The sequence below is a fragment of the Rhineura floridana genome, chromosome 9, assembly GCF_030035675.1.
Source record: "Rhineura floridana isolate rRhiFlo1 chromosome 9, rRhiFlo1.hap2, whole genome shotgun sequence".
Lineage (NCBI taxonomy): Eukaryota > Metazoa > Chordata > Lepidosauria > Squamata > Rhineuridae > Rhineura > Rhineura floridana.
Window position 1 is genome coordinate 121,240,619 of NC_084488.1, and position 20,948 is coordinate 121,261,566.

Sequence of the window (20,948 nt, forward strand, 5' to 3'; positions counted from 1 at the left end):
AGTATAATGATAGCGCTCTCAAGTCTTGGCTTGTGCCCTTACAGGAAGACAAATTATTTGTTTAAAAGAGCAGCTCTAGTTTTCCCCTCTACATTTATTAATTTTGCAGGATTACAGTACAGAATTTTGCATATGATGGGAATAAATAAAAAACATATTGACATAGCTGTTCAGTAGGTATAGATTCCGTTGGGTCTGATCAGACAGTTTTAAAAACTTGTCTTGGTTGCCGCTTTGTACTGGACCACCAAGACAGTATTGGTATATTATTGTTGCTTTTTGTAACTATTTTAGTTTTGACTGGCTTTCTCCTTGGTGCAGGACACTTTAGATGCTTCTGTGTAAGCTGACTTTACCAAACCCAGTTGTTCTTGCTCATGGTATTTTAACATGATCTTGGAGCTTTTGCTTTCATATGTGATTTCATGGGTGTTGGTGGCCTGAAATCACCTGGTTTTATATTTCGGGCCAGTTGGACATACATGGTTGAGATATACTGTAGCCTCTATTATCAGGGGTAATCAGTCAGAGTTCATTCTGTGTAGTTGGTGGGTTATAGATGAAGATTTGGCCCTTACTCACTCTTGCATGATGGAGTTCATCTTTTATGGCTGAGGACATATCACTTACTCAGAGATTAGTCTCAGGGTAAAGCAAAAGTGCAGCCTACCTGTTACATCTCTTTAGGGTGTGTATTAATGTGAAGACTTATACTGGTGACTTTCTTTACCTGGAGGAACACTGCTGTTTGCTGTGGAAGCTCAGAAAGGTTTTGTGTGGTCCAAATAACTAGCGTAATGAAGCAGTGGCTGTGATCCAGAGAAACCTGGGTGTGAGACCATGCTGGATCAGGCCAAAGGCTATCTAGTGCAGCATTCTGTTCTCACAGTACCTACCAGTTGCCCGTGAGAAGCCTACAAGCGAGACATTACAACAGCATTCTTCCTGCTTGTACTCTCCAGCAACTGGTATTCAAAGGCATATTGTTTACTGGAGGTAGTGCACAGCCACCATAACTACTAGTGATTGAGAGCCTTATTCTCCATGGTTTTTTCTAATCCTCCTTTAAGGCTGGCCAAGTTGATGGCCATCACCAGGTTGTGACAGCAAATTCCATTATTTAACTGTGCACTGTGTGAAGAAATGCTTCCTTTTTCTGTCCTGAATCTCCCACCATTCATTGATGCATGGAAAGTGCTTTCTGGGGACTTTTTATATATATTTTTGCCAATTCCCCTCCCCCCCCATAATGCTAGCTCTTTTGCCACACTGGGTGGCACTCTGGCAGGTGTCCTGGCCTTTAGAGAAGGGGTGGTGCTGTGGCGGCAGCAGCACTGTAGGATTTCTGCTGAAAGCTGGAGCTAAAAAGCCTTCTGCATGTGAAGAACACCGTGCAGAGCCGTTTGGATCCCAAGCCAGTGTTTGAAAGGCACACAGGTGCAGAAAATGTAGGCTACCAGCTTGTGTATTTCAAGATGCTTTATTTTTGGCATATTGTACGCTTCTAATTCTGGGATACGGCTGTTATGTCAGTAGGCAATCCATGCTTCCTCCTTATAACTGTGTGGTGATTGCAGTGAACTTTTGAAACGGAACAAATATTACATAAATGGAGAGGCATGATTGCTAACAGAATCTGCTAGGCTCTGTATGTACCTCTCATCACCCTTCTCTTTCCCTTCCCTGTTTTCTTCGCCTTTCACACATGGAATTTCTATGTGTTCTTGCCCAAAGGAGCGACCAAGCTCTTTGGCTTGTAGCAAAGTGTCATGTACCTTAATGGTGTGATGTAAATGACAGGATGGAGGTGGAGAGGGAGGAGCAGACTGCCATGGTGCTTGGGCGCAGCGTCATAAACTGTGAACAAACATGGCCACGGTCCAGTGCACACTGTCATCCCTACCCCACTCCCCACAAAAACACAGTACCTGTAGTCTTGCTGAATGAGGGAGTAGGGAATGCATCACAATTCCACCGGTAACACTTTGTTGCATATACTGGTATGGTAGTACTTGAGATGTATTGGTCACGGAAACCCTTCTGTATGCTGCAAGTTGCATCACAATTGTTTATTGACTCTGGACTGAAGCTGAAACCATTGCTTGAGGGTCCCCCCCCAAAAAAAAACCTTTTATCTGTTCGAATTTCAGCAGGTAACTTGCTGACTAGGGTTTAAAGTGTTGTTGATTTATTTATAAAATTTATATCCCTCCCTAAATTGCAAAACTATCAAGGGGCAGGTCACAGCATAGTATACAAAGTACATACAAAAATGAAAATGGACTGCCTTCAAGTCGATCCCGACTTATAGCAACCCCATGAATAGGGTTTTCATGGTAAGCGGTATTCAGAGGGGGTTTACCATTGCCTCCCTCTGAGGCTGAGAGGCAGTGACTGGCCCAAGGTCACCCAGGGAGCTTCATGGCTGTGTGGGGATTCGAACCCTGGTCTCCCAGGTCATAGTCCAACACTCTAACCACTACACCACACTGATTCTCTCAAAGTACATAAAACCAGTCCATAAAATTGGTAAAACCAATCAGTTCTATTTCATAGCTAGGCCCATTTGTTCATTCAAAAAGCCTGACAGAAGTGGACTGTTTTTCAGCTATTGCTGAAAATCAGGCAGTGTTGCTACCCTAATCTCAGTGTGTGTGTGTGTGTGTGTGTTTGTGTGTGTGTGTTCTACTGCCAGGGTGCTATCACCAAGAAGCCCTCTTATGAGTCCCGTAAAGTAAATGCTGTGTGTGCCTGTGAAAAGAGGTCTCAGTTGTTTGCGTAGCGGGGTTGAATAGGGTAATTTTTGGAGACCCAACTCTGATTTTATAAACGTGTGCCTGCTGAGGGAATTGGACCTTGATGAACTGTTGACAGTATCTTGCAAGGTCATAATGATTTATGACAATAAGTCATGCCTGGAAATTTTATATTGACATATAATATACCCCTAGTATAGAGAGGGATAGAGGCACAAAGTCTGAAACCTAATTAAGTCTGTTAAATTCTTCTGATTATGGGCGTAACTGACATAATTTAGGCGAACTGCTATTTTTACGCTACATTGAGTAGACAAGGGCTTGCTTTGTCCTAATTTTAACATGCCTGGTTCTTTATCCCAAAAGCTGGTGTTTGAGAAGTTGCACTCATTTTCTGTGCCAAATTAACTCTGTCAGTCAACTGATTTTTTTTTTTTGCCAAACAAAATAAGCCATTAATGTCAGCCAGTCTCCTACAGAGAAAACATAATTAAAATGAAATTTTAACAACATACTGTTTTGACTTGTGTTTATCTTTGTCTGTTCTAGTTATTACATAGCAATGAATAGATCATCTCCCTCTCTTTTCATTGCATACCTGAAATCCATTTTCAGTCAAGTTCTGTATAGTCATGCGTGCTACATAAATGCTAGAGATGAGACGGTGATGACTCAGATTCCTGGCTGCTACAACTCTGGCTATCCTTAGGGAATTGTTGCAGTGTGAAACAGGAGTGAAGGGCCGTAGCTCAGTGACAGAGCATCTGCTTTGCGTAGAGAAGATCCCAGGTTAAGTCCCTGGTATCTCCAGATGGGGCTTGGAGAGACTTATACCTGAAACCCTGCAGAGCCACTAGCTGTCAGTGTAGACATTACTAAGCTAGATGGGTCATTGGTCTGACTCAGTATAAGGCAGATTCCTATGTATGCCCTTATGTTTCTAGAAGCTGGTGTTAGTTAGTAACTTTGTCCTGTTTACATTGTAATGGCAAAACATGGCTTGTTGTCTGTTCAAGCAATGGTGAACCCACAGGCTGTTGTGTTCCTTTCTCCCCTTCCATGCTCAAGAGAGGGAGATGAGAAATTTCTTTTCGGTTTGAGTATGGGAAACCGGCTTGGGAAAGTGGTAAAATGAAGATGTGATGGTTTGCTAATGGTTTTCTGTGACTTGATGGGTCATAGGTGATTATGAGCAGATGCAATAGACGCTCAATACTTGAGAATATTTATTCAGAATGAAACTTCTGGTCACTTTGTTGTTCAGTCTTAGAGGCTGAGATGTGGCATGCAGCAGAGGAGTGGTTATGGCTTCAACGTTTCTCAATTTTCTTCTGTGTTGGTAAAAGTTCATCACACAGCCCCTTTAAAGAAACAAAAAAGGTAGGTTAACTCAATGTTTTAAAGGTTGTCCAAGGTGAGTAAATCATTCACAAGCTGATTTTGAAATTCTCCCGTGCTTGACCCCTTCGAGGGATCCTGGTGTCCCTTTTTAGGTGGAACAGCCGGAGTTTGTTTTAGCAGTTGAATCTGCCCAGAACATTTGACTTTACCCCATAGGTCTTGCCAGCAATGCTGGAGATGTTTTGTGATGCTATTTGTTCTGTAAAAGCTGCAGCGATTGCTTTCAGAGTAGTTCACTTGTAATAATTTCTACATCAAGTTGTATGAGGGGAAAGCAGATTGCACAAGGACTTTTTTCCATGCAGACAAGCTTTGTTTGAGTTACCAGAGTCTGTCTGTTTGCTATCAATTAACAGCAGGGTGCCAATTGAATTAACACATGGGTGCTCTTTGCACATTTAGATTCTGAGGGGTGCACTCTTCTCAAAAGGTCAGGCGTTGCAGAAAACAAGATCAAATTAGGGACCTGAGCCGTACTCAGAATTTTTCAGAGCTGCTAAACATTCCGCCTCTTCTGTTCCAGCTAAAAGAGACAGCCACACTCTAAATGTTCAGGGGCAGGAAGTGGTTTTTGGTAGCAACAATGAATATCAACCCAATAAAATAAAATATTGTCTTAATATTCTGTAGCTGCTTACTCAGGATTGGCCAACATCTGATATTGCTGTTTTCTGTACATTGCATATCAATCCCAGGTGATGGTATATTATTTAACAGGTGTGTGGAACCCTGTAAACTGGCAAAGAGATGGAAAAGCTAGTGAGGGGATTGTTTCTATGGCTTCCACAGCTGCCAGGAATGGATGAGGAATATCCAGGCCCTTCTAAAAGTATTGTAGTTCACATGCACCTTCACCACACATATTTAGAAGTCTTACAGGGAGTATCTGCCTGGCCCCTAAAAACCTGGAATCACCTTTTTCACCCTGGCCCCCAATTTGGCTCTTCTTATCACGAAGATATGCAGAATGGTTTGAACTCCACTGCTGTCATCTTATGTCACTCTCCCTAGTTCAGGAAATGCTAAAGGCAATGAGGTCTAGTGGGCCAATATGAATATTTGACAGACTTCCTAGTGCGCCAAAAAGGTAAAAAGAAAAGATGGAAAATCCACAAGAGATGCTTACGTAAGACCTTCTCACAACCACATAAGAAGAGCCTGCTGGTTCAGGCCAGTGGCCCATCTAGTGCCGCATCCTGTTCTCACAGTGGCCAACCAGATGCCCCAAAGGGAAGCCAACAAGCAGGACCTGAGCGCAAGAGCACTCCCCCCTTCTGCGGTTTCTGGCCACTGGTATGCGGAAGCATACTGCCTCTGACTATGGAGGCAGAGCATAGCCAGCCATCATGGCTAGTAGCCTTTGATAGCCTTATCCTCCATCAATTTGTCTAATCTTTTTTAAAGCCATCCAAGTTGGTGGCCATCAGTGCCTCTTTAACTATGTGCTGTGTGAAGTTCTTTCTTTTGTCTGTCGTGCGTCTTCCAACATTCAGCTTTATTGGATGTCCACAAGTTCTCTAGTGTTATAAGAGAGGGAGAAAAATGCTTCTCTGTCCACTTTCTGCATGCCATACATAAGTTTATGCACTTTTATCATGTAAAACTAAACTAAATGATAATTGGATGGACTCTGGATTCTCTTACTTTGGGAAAAAATGAATTCCTTTTTTTCCTTTGGAGTTTGTCACTTTCACTCTAATTGCAACTACCAATCCTTTCTTTTTGTATCTGTATCTGTGGTGGAAGAGCCACACCTAAATCTAGCATTGAGCAATGGATGATTTATTTATTTCAGCAATTTATATGCCGCTCATCATTGTAGTTTCTAAGTGGTGTACAGTGAGATTTCAAATGGGATACAAAGGATGAAATCAGAAGAAATTAACCATACAATCAGAAAAGCTTACTTAAAATAAAGACGCCTTCACCAAGCTCCTGACATTCATCGGGAAGGGTTTCTGTCTGATTTCCACTGGGAGGGAGTTGCACAGAATTGGGCTCACAACGCTGAACACTCAGCTTCTAGCGCAGCCTTTCCCAACTAGTGGGCCACCAGATGTTGTTGGACCACAATTCCCATCTTTCCTGACCATTGGCAATGCTGGCTGAGGCTGATGGGAGTTGTGGTCCAACAACATCTGGTGGCCCACTAATTGGGAAAGGCTGTTCTAGTGGATACGAGCCATTCCTCTGAGCCATGGGGGACCACTAACAGTGCTGCCCTTACATCTCAGGCAAGGATATAAGGAATTGGGTAGTCCTTAATATTTCCTGCACCCAGGTTGTTAAGGGCCTTTTAAATTAGTACAAAAACCTTCACTTTGTAAAGGAGTAGGGACTGACTTTGAATCATAGAGAGATTATTGAATTTCTGCAGGATGAGTGACTGTGAGGGCAGTGAAATTTTGCTGGGCGTTGGGCTCTTGGAAGAACTTATGGTTATGCTGACCTTCAAAAGAAAAAAATCTTGAGGCTAGACTCTCAGTGTTTTCCCGCAAGTCTGGTTGACTCTTCTTCTGATTCTGCATACCAGCAGTTAATGTCACTGGAAAAGACGGGTCTTGGTTTTCTCATGTGAACTGTGGGAAACTCTTTGTAGTCTGTAAATGTATGCTGATGCTGTACTTGCTATGGACAAGCTTGGGTGGAAGTGTCCTATATAACCGCATGGGGTCAGATATCGTTATCTGGGGTTTGTTCATTATATTAAGGCAAAAATGAAAACAAGGGTCCCGTGCTAAGTGTTTAATTTCGCTCCAAAGAGCAGGTGTACTTGCAGCTAGCTAATTTGAACTTCTCCAAACTGAGTGAATGGGTGGAAAAATGGCAAATGCAATTCAATATAAACAAGTGTAAAATTATGCATATTGGAGCAAAACATCTTAATTTCACATATACGCTCATGGGCTCTGAACTGGCGGTGACTGACCAGGAGAGAGACCTCGGGGTTGTAGTGGACAGCACGATGAAAATGTCGACCCAGTGTGCGGCAGCTGTGAAAAAGGCAAATTCCATGCTAGCGATAATTAGGAAAGGTATTGAAAATAAAACAGCCGATATCATAATGCCGTTGTATAAATCTATGGTGCGGCCGCATTTGCAATACTGTGTACAGTTCTGGTCGCCTCATCTCAAAAAGGATATTATAGAGTTGGAAAAGGTTCAGAAGAGGGCAACCAGAATGATCAAGGTGATGGAGCAACTCCCTTACGAGGAAAGGTTGCAGCATTTGGGGCTTTTTAGTTTAGAGAAAAGGCGGGTCAGAGGAGACATGATAGAAGTGTATAAAATTATGCATGGCACTGAGAAAGTGGATAGAGAAAAGTTCTTTTCCCTCTCTCATAATACTAGAACTCGTGGACATTCAAAGAAGCTGAATGTTGGAAGATTCAGGACAGACATAGTTAAACTATGGAATTTGCTCCCACAAGATGCAGTAATGGCCACCAGCTTGGATGACTTTAAAAGAAGATTAGACAAATTCATGGAGGACAGGGCTATCAGTGGCTACTAGCCATGATGGCTGTGCTCTGCCACCCTAGTCAGAGGCAGCATGCTTCTGAAAACCAGTTGCTGGAAGCCTCAGGAGGGGAGAGTGTTCTTGCACTCGGGTCCTGCTTGCGGGCTTCCCCCAGGCACCTGGTTGGCCACTGTGAGAACAGGATGCTGGACTAGATGGGCCACTGGCCTGATCCAGCAGGCTCTTCTTATGTTCTTATGTTGTTAAAAATTTATATCCCCCCTTCCTCCCAAAGGGAGCCCAGGGCATCAAACAAATGATAAGCATTCTAGTATGACTTAGAGAGATAATCTCACCCCATATATATCCAGTTGTTTATTGCGCTCTGCAGGTGAGGGCCTTCTGCATCTGCCATCGCATTAGGAGGTCCGTTCCGCATAACATAGGAGCCAGACCTTTAGTGTTGTGACACCAACATTTTGGAATTCCCTCCCCTTAAATATTAGATAGGCACCATCTCTGTTGTCTTTTCGGCACCTACTCAAGACCTTCCTCCTTCAACAAGCCTTTTAAGTAGAGACCTTTATCCCAGTTTGTGTCTCTGTTGGAATTATTTTTAAAGATTTAAAAAAAAAGATATTTTGGTTTTAAGGTGTTTTTAGTGCTTTATCATTTGTTGCCACCCTGAGCTCCCTTTGGGAGGAAAGACAGGATATAAATTTAATAAGTAAAATAATATAAATAGTTGGATATCACCCCATGATGCAGCTTTGCACCCTTAATTTGCTTCTTTGTGGTCATAGTGGGGAAAAAACCCATACCTCCTGATTTCTTAAACTCTGAACATGTACCCTCCAGAAAATCTCGGAATACTTTTGGGACATCTAAACTTACAATGACAGGTTTTCTAATTATTGCTGGTGAACCTGGGTACAGAATGGATTTTCTAAAACTGTAACAGTATACTTAATGCTTGGGGACTGTTTGAAATGGATGGTCAACAAAATCTACGATAGGATCTCTAATATCATTGAATGAAAATCTGCATCAAGATTTTAACATTTCCACAAATGTGTGAGGAGACACCATTGGCTGCCTTGGGGTCCAGGGTGAAAGAAAGGCGGGGTATAAATGTAACAAATAAATAAATAAATAAATAAATAAAATAAAATAGAAGAAAGAGGGAAGGTTTATTAGAGTATAAAGATAATCTATTGGCTAACATGTTGAAGCTGTTTTTTTGATAGAAGTACTAAATCGTGATGGGATGCTACATTTTTAGTTTCTCTTCACAGGCTTAATGGAACTTCAGGGTATGTAACAGATGGACCTGGAAACTATAAACACAAAACGAAATGCACATGGCTCATTGAGGGAAGGTGAGTAGTAAACACCTTAATTTCTACAGGATGGGACTGGCAGTAATTTTGCCTCCACTTAGCTGTGCCATGATGTGCTTAACTGCCTTCTCAATTGGCTTATTTTTGTGTGTAGCTCCTTGGACAGTAACTCCTGAAACTGGCCCTAATTTAGCATTTTAACGCAGTCATGCTGCTCTTTTGTTTTGTATGTGAAATCTTACTAAAAGAGGATCGTAACTCAGTGGTAGAGCATCTGCCTTGCATGCAGAAGTTCCCAATTTCAACCCCTGGTGTCTTCAAGTAGGACTGGTAAAGACTCTCTCTCAAACCCTGGGGAGCTGCTGCCAGTCAGTGTAGGCAGTGCTGAGCTAGATGGACCAGTGATCTCCCTCAGCATAAAGCAGCTTCCTATGTCCCTGTGTTCACCCAGTTGAAGAACACTTGGTGGACAATGTCACAAAGAAAGGCCATGTCCTTTTCCATGCAAAGACATTTTAGTTTGTGTGATCAGACGTTTCCCTAGTCTATACCAGCCTTTCCCAACCAGTGTGCCTCCAGATGTTGTTGGACCACAATTCCCATCTTTCCTGACCATTGGCGATGCTGGCTGAGGCTGATGGGAGTTGTAGTCCAACAACATCTGGAGGCACACTGCTTGGGAAAGGCTGTTCTATACCAAAGAATGCAGCTTGCCATGGAGAATGGAGCAGTGGCGATTAAGCCCCAAAGGATCTTTCTCACCAACCACTTTTTCCGTTAGGTTGTGGTCCAGCATCAGCAAAGGTAGGGGAAGATCAGAGCAATACAAACATCAAATTTACTGATAATTTGGGTTTTTGCTGTTGCTCCGTTTCCTGTCCTTGGCTTGACAGATGAGAGGCAAACTAATAAATGTTTGTTCTCTCTGAAGCTTACACTTGTGGCTCACAGCCTAGCTGTCCAGTTATTGTGCCAAATGTAAAAGAGAGCGCATTTTACAAATTTTTCCTCTTGTGCATGAAGATAAACAGTGTCCCCCTAATTCCAGATTAGACTTCTCTGATGCTGTCTCAAATTCACATTTATTCAGACAAGCCTTTGGAGATACCATCAACCAAACGTCCTTCAAGCTATGAAAAGGACATCTTGTTAGCTCGGTTGATATTTGATCTCTCTCAGCTGCTTTTACTGGTTTCTTGGCAGTTTTTTTTTTTAAAAAAAGAATGTCACTTGTATTGTTCATTCCATTTGAAGGATGCTTATGATTATGTTCAGTCATAGTTTTTTGTGGTACTTTTTAGACTAGATGCTGCCAAACTCAGCCTATATTTTAAGATGCATGAGTGTGTTTGTGCATATTCAGTGCCTTCCAAAAGTAATCAGACCCCTGATCAGTGCTCTCATATTACTGAATTACAAATGGTACACTGTAATTTCGTCCTGTATGATATTTTATTTTGAAACACTGGAACTCAAAATCAATTATTGTAGGGTGACATTTGTTTTATGTTGGGAAATGTAAGAAACTTAAAAAACTGAAACATGTTGCCGCATAAGTATTCAGCCCCCACACATTAATATTTGATAGAGCCACCTTTTGCTGCAATAACAGCTTTAAGTCTTTTGAGGTAGGGATGTACCAGCTTTGCACACAGCATCAGAGGGATTTTGGCCCATTTGCTCCAGGTCGTTCAGGTTGGTTGGACATCGCTTGCGGACCGCAATTTTCAAAGAGCACCACAGATTCTCAATGGGATTGAGATCAGAACTTTGACTGGGCCACTGTAGGACATTCACTTTTTTTTGTTCTTGAGCCACTCCAGTGTTGTTTTGGCCTTGTGCTTGGGATCATTGTCCTACTGAAAAGTGGATTTCTTCCCAAGGTTCAGTTTTTTGGTGGACTGAAGTACACAAGAAATAAGAGGATTGGGTAGAATGTGATGCGCGCACACACACACACACACACACACACACACACACACACACACACACACACACACACACACACACACACACACACACACACACACACACACACACACACACACACACACACACACACACACACACACACACACACACACACACACACACACACACACACACACACACACACACACACACACACACACACACACACACACACACACACACACACACACACACACACACACAAATTTCCACATAGAAGCAGCTGCCTGTATTGAAGAGGCACCCCTATGTTGTTAATATTATCACTGTGTATGGGAAACATAATTTAGTTAGGCGAGCTAATTGCCATCCTTTATGTGAAAAAGGGAATGGAACTGAGTATAAAAAATTAGGCTAAGTTTTTAAGGTGAACTGACTCCTTAGTAACCAGGCAGCTTCATGCGATATAAAATCTGATTTTATGATGTTTTAAAGTTTTTTGGTGCTTTGTTTGCCACCCTGGGCTCCTGCTGGGAGGAAGGGCGGGATACAAATTAAATAAATAAATAGATATATCTGTTGCTGGGCTAGACTTTTTTCAGACTGCAGGCAAAAGATCACATCTGTGAATGTGCACAGGTTATTTATTTATTTATTTAGCAAATGCATAGACCATTTCAAAGCATAAAGTGATCGAAGTGGTGTAAAATATGAAGACAGAATAAAACACACTAACGCAAGCTCTAAAAAATGAAAAGCAATTCAGCAAACTCTAAAAACAACATAACAGCTTCATAATGTTAATATGGAGGAGCATTTAAATATGCAGTCTGAAAAGGTTCAGCCCCACAAACGTGGCACTATGCGACTGCTCTGATAATATTCCCTTTGCAAGTCCGACCTGCCAAATTATTGGCATGGCATGAAGCCAGTCAGCATGACACAGCTTTTACGTATGAATATTTCCTCCATGTGCTGAGATGAGCAATATCCTACAGAATTTTAGCTTTGGCTATTTCTGTGGGATGGAATAAAGCTCATTGTTTGGGGACTAACTTGGAAGACATGCTGAATGCACAGAAGTGGTGATGCAAGATGTGTTCTTAGGAGACAACAGTCATCACGTTACAAGAAAATAATGTGCAAGTATAAATGTTTATGGTACAGATATTGGAGGCCAGCAGGGGTTTTGGAAGGAGAGCAATATGATGAGAGTTGCTGGAAATAACACTGCATGTATATCCTTTCTACAGGCCGAACTCAATCCTTAGGCTCCGTTTTAATCATTTTGCAACGGAATGCAGCTGGGACCACTTGTACGTATATGATGGGGATTCAATTTACGCTCCATTACTGGCTGCTTTTAGGTAAGCCCCAGAGCACAGTGTGAAACTAAATGGTATGTTTCATTTGTTTAATGTGATTCTTCATGTTTTGACTGGAAAGTCGGATGTTCTTTTTATGTTCTGGGATAGTGACTGTGGAATGAGATCAATGATACTGGTGGCGAGGACATGTCTCTTGGCCACACCAAAGCCAGGAACAGCACATGCATACCTGCACGCTCACCTGCCTTAAATCGTTGCAGGATTTCATAGTAACAACAGTGTTCTTAAAATACTGATTTCCTAGTTGTTTGTTAATTAGATCATTTTGTGGGTAACTTGTCCCTTTAACTATGCCATTTCCATGCTGACTATTAGGGCACACCCATTATTTATTTATTTATTTAAAAATATTTCTATCCCACCCTTCTACCCTATAATAGGGCATTCAGGGCAGCTTACTATAAAATCAAACATGCACATAATAAGATTGCACACAATAAAGATCACAAAAACCTTAAAATAAATTAAAATACATAAAATGTAATTAATATACGTAAAATACAATATATGTTATTATTTTATAAAATATGTATATGTGCACACGTACACACACGTACACACACGTACACACACGTACACACACGTACACACACGTACACACACGTACACACACGTATGTATAGGGAGTGGTACTGAAGGGACTACACAGGTAAAACTTAACATAGAAGGCATAAAATCAGTGTCAGGCTGTATCCTCAGTCCCTCCAAAAGGCTGTCCGGAACAAGATCGTTTTCAGAAGTCGAGCAGTAGTCTCCCATCACCACTTTCTGGGTCCTGTCCATCAGTTAGGACTGGAGCCACCGTAAAACAGTGCCTCCGAATCCCATCCCAGCTAGACAGCCCAGAAGGATACCATGGTCAATCGTACTGAAGGCTGCCAAGAGATCCAGCAGCTCCAACAGGGATGCACTCCCCCTGTCTGATGCCCGGTGTAGGTCATCAAGCACATACTAACTCTAGAATTGTCCTTATTGTATACATTTAGACATAATTTCCTACAAGGTATCAAAATCACTTTTTAATCTACTATTACAGTAAAAATAACAGTTTCTGATTGGCAAGATAAGGAATATTGAAGATAACACTGTTGATGGAGAACATAAGAAGAACAATGGTGGATCAGGCCCAAGGCCCATCTAGTGCAACATTCTGTTCTGTTCTCACAGTGGCCATCCAGATGACTAAGGCAGGTGTGGGGAACCTTTGGCCCTCCAGATGTTGCTGAACTACAATTCCCATCTTCCCTGGCCATTGGCCATGCATGCTGAGGCTGATGGGAGTTGTAATTCAGCAACATCTGCATGGCCAAAGGTTCCCACACCTTGCTCAAGAGAAGCATCTGGGAACCCAGAGAAAGTACTATGTGGTATATCTTTCGGTTGCTCCCACATTACTTGAGTTTCTACCCCTTTGGTTATCTGTGCATGCGGTAACCATAAAGAAGCCCCTGTGTGATGACCTTCACACTGCCATGCCAAACTTTTAGCTCAAGTTGGGAGCTTTGGTGCCTTCTAACACATGTTGGAATTTTTATTTGGAATTTGTTTTATTTTATTTGGAATTTTATTTTATGGGCCTGCATGATTGGGGTACCATCTTGAAAACGTTTGAACTTTTTTCTTGGCCATCAGGTGCCCAGATATTTCCTGTGTTGTAGGGTTGGGCAAGAGATGCACTTGGGCTCTAACCTAATTTTATTTGGGCTATTTAGGAAGGGCTAGGGCTGAGAACTTGGTTGGGTGGTTGTTGTTTTTTTGCCCAGAAATAACACAGTGAGATAGTGGTTCATCTGGGAAAGTAGTGTAGATTCCCCCCTGCAAAAAATAATTAGTAAAAAACTTGCAGGTGCTTGCTTTGAATTGCGTTTTCATCTGTAAAGATAGAGTGAACAAGATGTGAGTTGACCTTATTAATGGGGTTTTAATTGGCCTCCTGTATAGTTCAGGAAGTTTAAAATCTGTGTGTTTTTGAAGTTGTGTCAAACAGTGGAAATTCACTGCCTGAGGATAAACATACATAAGTGAAGTCTTCCGTTTTATCTTGAGATTGAGATGGTGGCTGCTTTAACTTGTTTATTTTGACACTGATGACCTTAGCAATACAGAATTGGGTTAAGTCAACTTAATTTTGATCAGACTTGAGAAGATGGTGCTGTATTTAGTGTCTTCAGCTCATGCTCTTGACTGATTTATAAGTGTTACGTCTTACAAGTAGATAAGTTTCAGTAACCACAGGTGCCCAAGTGCCTAAGAATGACACTCTGCTATCACTAGTCTATCTGATTTTTTTTTTTATAAAGTGTATTCTGGTCCCTAGGAAATTAAAACACAGTGCTGGCAACAAGTTGCCTCCCTTGGCTATGTCTTCATATGACCTAAGCTTCTGGATACCACTGTAGATAACTGATGATAAACACAGTCAGGTGACTGACTGATTTGACATCTTGTAGGCCTAGAGATGTGAAGGCCTGGAAAAAAAACCAGGAAAACTTTTTTTGGGGGGAGTTCCCCCCCCGAAACCTTTATTGTTTTTTCCTGAAAAATTGAAAAAAAATGAAGAAAAAATGCATTACAAAATGTTTATTTATTTATTTATACCCTGCCCTTTCTCCCAGCAGGAGCCCAGAGTGGCGCAAACAAAAGCACTAAAAACACGTTAACCATCATAAAAACAGACTTTAAAACACATTAAAACAAAACATCTTTAAAAACATTTAAAAAAAAAGCTTTTAAGACTTTTTTTTAGAAAAGGTTAAAAACGTGTTTTTTTAAAAAAAGTTTTAAAAATATATTAAAAAGCAATTCCAACACAGAAGCAGACTGAGAAGTTTTATTTTAGTATGATGTATAAAATGTTTCATTGGATCTTGGTCCCCCTTTTTCTCAGTTCTTTTCATGGGAATGGATGCTTTATGTCTGCTTGACACTGTGGAGGACTAGCGGAGATATAAATAGTTTTCTTCGTTATTAATGTTGATGGTTTCTTTTGTTTTTTTAAATTGTTTTTTTCCTGCTCCTCATAAACTGGCAAAACGAAAGAGTTTCCGTACAGTTCAGGTGTTCCTTATGGTTCAGGATCTTATAGATCTATTTGTTACAAAAAAATAAAACTTTAAAAAAGTAAATTCAATTTGTAATTGTTTGAATAAAATGTACTTTTAATATACCAAATGTGATAATTTTATGCCAAACCACTTGTACGTAATTACATTTGATGTTGCTGAAGTAACAAAGTGACTTTCAATCTGTAAAAAGTGCTAATATTGCATTTTTTCAATGTTTCCAAATATTTCTGTTTTTTTCTAAAACTGAAAAAAACATTTCTTTCCATGGCTTCAAAATTTCTGGAAATTTTACATCTCTAGTAGGGCCCCACCTGATCTCATTAGAAGTGCTGCCTTGCTCAGTGGATCTACTGTAATTCAGCCGCATCCTATGCAAGCATCACCAGAGCTTTAGAGCCAAGGCTGCCATTTCTCGCCTGGTTTAAGCCTCCCTCCCCGAATGTGCTGCTCACACCTTCACACAGCAGGTGGTCCCTGACCTCATTGCTGCTTGGCTTCTTAGACATCTGCAACTGCTGGTGTCTTAAACAGCAAAGTCTGGATAGGCATGTATTTTGCCCATTCTGGAATCATTGCTGGCAGGCAAACAGCTTCATACTGGAAGAAGTCGTCTTGGCATTCCACAGGTTAACTCTGCGAACACAGCTGGATTGTCTATGAACGACTGCTTCAACAGACTGGAGATGTTTTAATAGGTCTCCACTGATGTGAGAACAAAGCACTTGTTGTTTCTAGTTGCCCCTCAGTAGAACAATTGACATTAAGCTGTGCAAAAACATTGTCTTTAGACTGACAGGCATAACAGTGCTGTAAATATATCCTTAATCTTTAGGCACCTGAGCCCCACCAGTATGTATGAAGTGTGAAAATTATTTTTCTCCCTGCTCAGCATTATATGATGATGATGATGATGATGATATATATGTAGGCAGTGCCCCAACACCAAGACCTGCTTATTATAATAAAGCATTAATCGTTTTGCTCTTGAGCAGGTCTTGGTGTTGGGGCACTGCCTGCACCAAGGAGTTCTAGCCAGAACAATGCCTTCAGATGACAGTGAAATGGCAGGCGAAGTTGGGCAGACAGCCTCAGGTGCTTTGTGAGTGGTGCTGCCTATTTTACACAGTTGGCCCCTTAGCGATATGAAGTTGGTTTCTAAAGAACAACAGCAGGAAAGAGAAGTGGAGGTGGAAGAGCAACAGTATGGGTAGCAGAAGAGGAGGCTGCTTTGGAGAGGAGCAATGAAGTGGAGGAAACTCCGTGGCAAAGGGTGACAGGAGCAGAAGAGCGAGAAGACACCCTTCACCAGTGGGACTACAGAACCACTTTCAACCACTTGAGGATGAAACTGGAGGACAGCCTGTGGTGGAAGAATTACAGGAGACCCCATGTGACAAAGAGCAAGAGGCTGAAACTCAATCAAGCAGGGGCAATGAAACCACGCCCCACAACAAGAAGAGAAGAGTACTAGTAGTGGGAGACTGCTGCGTGGGATCGAAACCCAGGTATGCAGAGAAGATCTGTGGACTCGCCAGGTATGCTGTCTACCAGGAGGATGGATTAGAGATGTGATGGAAGCGTTGCCATCACTCATCAAGCTCACTGACAGGTATCCCTTCTCCTCATCTATGTGGGAACACATGATACTGCCAAACAAAGCTATGAAGAAATCACATCAGACTTTGAAGCTCTGGGAAGGAGACTCAAGGACTTTGGGGCCCAGATAGTATTTTTGTCCATCCTTCCAGTACTTAGAAGAGGAGTAGAAAGGGAAAGTAAAATACTCCGTGTGAATGAATGGCTACGAAGGTGGTGCTGACGTGAGAGATTTGGATTCTGGGACCATGGGCTATGGTTCCTGGAAGATGGACTGCTGGCAAGTGATGGGTTGCATCTCACAAGGACTGGGAAGAATGTATTTGGCCACAGCATGGAGAAGTTCATCAGGAGGGCTTTAAACTGAATCCTAAGGTGGAGGTAGATGTAAACTTGGTGGTAACAACCGATGAAGGCTTGTGCACAGTAATGGGACCAGAGAGATCGGCTCTAATAGGGCCCAGTAACAGTCCTCAGAAAAATGTAGTAAGGAAGCCAAGCTACAACCAAATCACATGGTCTTCGATGTGTGTATACAAATGCGCAGAGCATGAGAAACAAGCACAGCGAACTTGAACTCTTAATACAGGAGGGTAATTACGACTTGATAGGTATAACTGAAACTTGGTGGGATGACTCCCATGACTGGAATACAGCAATTGAAGGATACAACTTCTTCAAAAAGAACAGATGGAATAAAAAAGGAGGTGGAGTCACACTATATGTTAAAAATACATATATCCCTGCACAGGTGGAGTCACACTATATGTTAAAAATACATATATCCCTGCACAGAAATACAGGAAGATGAGCTTGGTGGCTCCACCGAGAGTATCTGGATTAAAATTAATGGGGCAAGTAATAAAAGGAATCTGGTGCTTGCAGTCTACTACTGACCACTGAATCAAGGAGAAGATGAGAATGTACCTTTTGAAATGCAAATTGCCAATATTTCAAGGAGGCATGATGTAGTAGTAATGGGGGACTTCAATTATCCTGATATCTGTTGGGAGATAAACCCTGCCAAACAGGGCCCCTCGAAGAAATTTCTGACTTGTGTTGGAGATAACTTTCTCCTACAGAAAGTGGAGGAAGCAACCAGAGGATCAACTATCCTGGACTTGATTCTAACCAAGAGAGATGATTTGGTGGATGAAGTGGCAGTTACGGGAACTCTGGGGAAAAGTGACCACACTATCCTTGAATTCTTCATTTTAACAGAAGCAAAAGCTGAGAGTAGCCTTATGCACACCCTGGACTTCAGGAAAGCTGATTTTAATAAACTCAGAACAATTGTAAGTACCTGAAAACAAAAAGGAAACATACAGGAAGTGGAAAGAAGGCCAGGCCACAAAGGAAGAGTACAGGCAGGTATCACAGAATTGCAGGGAGGGCGTCAGGAAGGCTAAAGCTGAGAATGAGCTGAGGTTAGCGAGGGATGCTAAAAGCAACAAAACAGCTTTCTTCAGATATGTCCATAGTAAAAGACAGAAAAGAAATGGTGGCACATGTACTCAGTGAGGATGACAAAATGATAACAGATGACAAAGAAAAGGCAGAAGTGTTCAATTCCTACTTTGGCTCAGTTGCCTCCCACAAAAGGGTCTATGACCCTCCTGGGAAACATGAAGTAGAAGGGGCAGGTTTGGAGCTTGAGATTGATAGACAAACGGTCAAGGAATACCTAATCACTTTGAATGAGTTCAAATCAGTAGGGTCCGATAAACTGCATCCTGTACTGAAGGAACTGGCTGAAGAACTCTCAGAACCGCTGTGTATTATCTTTGCAAAATCATGGAGGACTGGTGAAGTGCCGGATGACTGGAAGAGAGCTAATGTTGTCCCTATCTTCAAAAAGGAGGAACTGGGGAACTACAGACCAGTCAGCCTAACATCAATCCCTGGAAAAACTCAAGCAGATTATAAAGCAGTCATTCTGTAAGCACCTTGAAAACAACACAGTGATTACTAGAAGCCAACATGGATTTATGAGGAACAAATCTTGCCAAACTAATCTTACCTCATTTTTTGATCGGATAACCTCCCTTGTAGACTGTGAGAATACTGTGGACATAATATATCTCGACTTCAGCAAAGCTTTTGACAAAGTGCCCCATGATATTCTGATTAGCAAGCTAGCTAAATGTGGGCTGGATGGACCAACTGTCAGGTGGATCCACAGTTGGCTCCAGATTCGTACTCAAAGAATGCTTATCAATGGTTCCTTCTCAAGCTGGGCAGAAGTGACAAGTGGGGTACCATATGGCTCGGTCCTGGGCCCAGTGCTCTTCAACATTTTTATTAACAACTTGGATGAGGAAGTACAGAGCATGCTGATCAAATTTGCAGATGATACAAAGTTGGGGGCACAGCTAATAATGTGGAAGACAGAACAAAATTCAAAGGGACCTTGATTGGCTGGAGCATTGGGCTGAAAACAACAGAATACAATTCAACAGGGATAAATGCAAAGTTCTACACTTAGGAAAAATAAACCAAATGCACATTTATAAGATGGGGAATGTTTGGCTCAGCAATACGATATGTGAGAAGGATCTTGGAATTGTTGTTGATCACAAGCTGAATATGAGCCAACAGTGCGATGTGGCTGCAAAAAAGGCCAATGCTATATTAGGCTGCATTAACAGAAGTCTAGTTTCCAAATTGCGTGAAGTATTAGTTCCCCTCTATTCAGTACTGGTTATGCCTCGAATACTGTTTCCAGTTCTCGTCTCTGTACTTCAAGAAGGATGCAGACAACCTGGAACGGGTTCAGAGGAGGGCAGGGGATTGGAAACCAAGCCCTATGAGGAGAGACTGAAAGAAGTGGGCATGTTTAGCCTGGAGAAGAGAAGACTGAGGGGATATATGATAGCACTCTTCAAGTACATGAAAGGTTGTCACATAGAGGAGGGCCGGGATCTCTTCTCGATTGTCCCAGAGTGCAGGACATGGAATAATGGGCTGAAGTTGCAGGAAGCCAGATTTCGACTGGACATCAGGAAAAACTTCCTAACTGTTAGAGCCATATGACAATGGAACCAATGACCTAGAGAGGTAGTGGGCTGTCTGACACTGGAGGCCTTCAAGAGGCAGCTGGACAGCCATCTGTCGGGAATGCTTTGATATGGATTCCTGCATTGAGCAGGGGGTTGGACTTGATGGCCTTATAGGCTCCTTCTAACTCTACTATTCTATGATCCTATGAAAGTTTTGGAATTATTTGTCTGTATGTTGAAGAGTAAGGTCTAGCTGTTACCGTTAGTCGGAAACATTAGAATGGTGTGCCTTTCTGCTCTGTTCTCTCTCAGAACTGCCTCACCACGATGTTCTTCTTTTCCTGGTGTGAACATTAACATACAGTGGTACAGGGAAAGACTTGTACCGTGGATACATGCCTTTAGAATCTGAAAGGCACTTGCTTAGTGGACTCAGGGTCAGACAGTTCCACTACCACGTGTACGTTATGAGACATGATTTTTCTGTATTTGGAGCGACTTCCATTACTGAGAGGCTCTGTTCTTCTGACACTCTGCACGTGCCTCAGAACCGTGTGTGCAGTTAGGCTTTACTAATGAGAGTAGTTTTGTGATCACTACAGTTGTGTAAGTCAGCACTGGTGTAAGCTGTAAGTAAGTGCCAGTCACAAGCAATAGGTTACACTCTGACCTGCTTCAGTTCAGCATCCAGTGCTGTATCTAACACAAGCAAAACCTCTGCAAGGTAGAGGTTGTATTGATTGGCTTTGTATCGCTGTACTGTTTTCACTGGAATTGTTCTGTTGTTAGTTTGATTTTATATTTGATGTACCCCACCCTGGATCACTTGCTTGATGAAGGGTGGGCTCAACATGAAATAAAAAACTAGGGTTCTCATCTTATTGTCTGTGCGTTGTTTTCAGCTGGCAAGTATGATACCGCTTTAATAGTATCGTTTCAGGGCCTGAGAGCAGAAATCTTCTGATTTTTAAAACCACGTGTAAGTAGGTTCAAAAGGAACCTGGGGACGTTTGGTTGTGGGTAGAGGCGTTT

The 20,948-nt window shown here is 42.0% G+C and overlaps 1 protein-coding gene across 9 annotated transcripts in view; it reads left to right on the forward strand.

The window, feature by feature from the left end:
- The window catches only part of ATRN (attractin), a 221,859-nt gene that overhangs the window by 49,220 nt on the left and 151,691 nt on the right, over positions 1 to 20,948 (forward strand). For 8 of the 9 annotated variants that reach the window (XM_061583542.1, XM_061583543.1, XM_061583549.1 and 5 more), the window contains exons 2-3: positions 8,913 to 8,996; positions 12,122 to 12,235. In XM_061583542.1, coding sequence (XP_061439526.1) covers positions 8,913 to 8,996; positions 12,122 to 12,235 — 198 coding nt within the window. Of the gene's footprint in view, positions 1 to 4,025; positions 4,137 to 8,912; positions 8,997 to 12,121; positions 12,236 to 20,948 lie in introns of those variants that run through there. The other variant, XM_061583544.1, reaches the window with a different exon arrangement.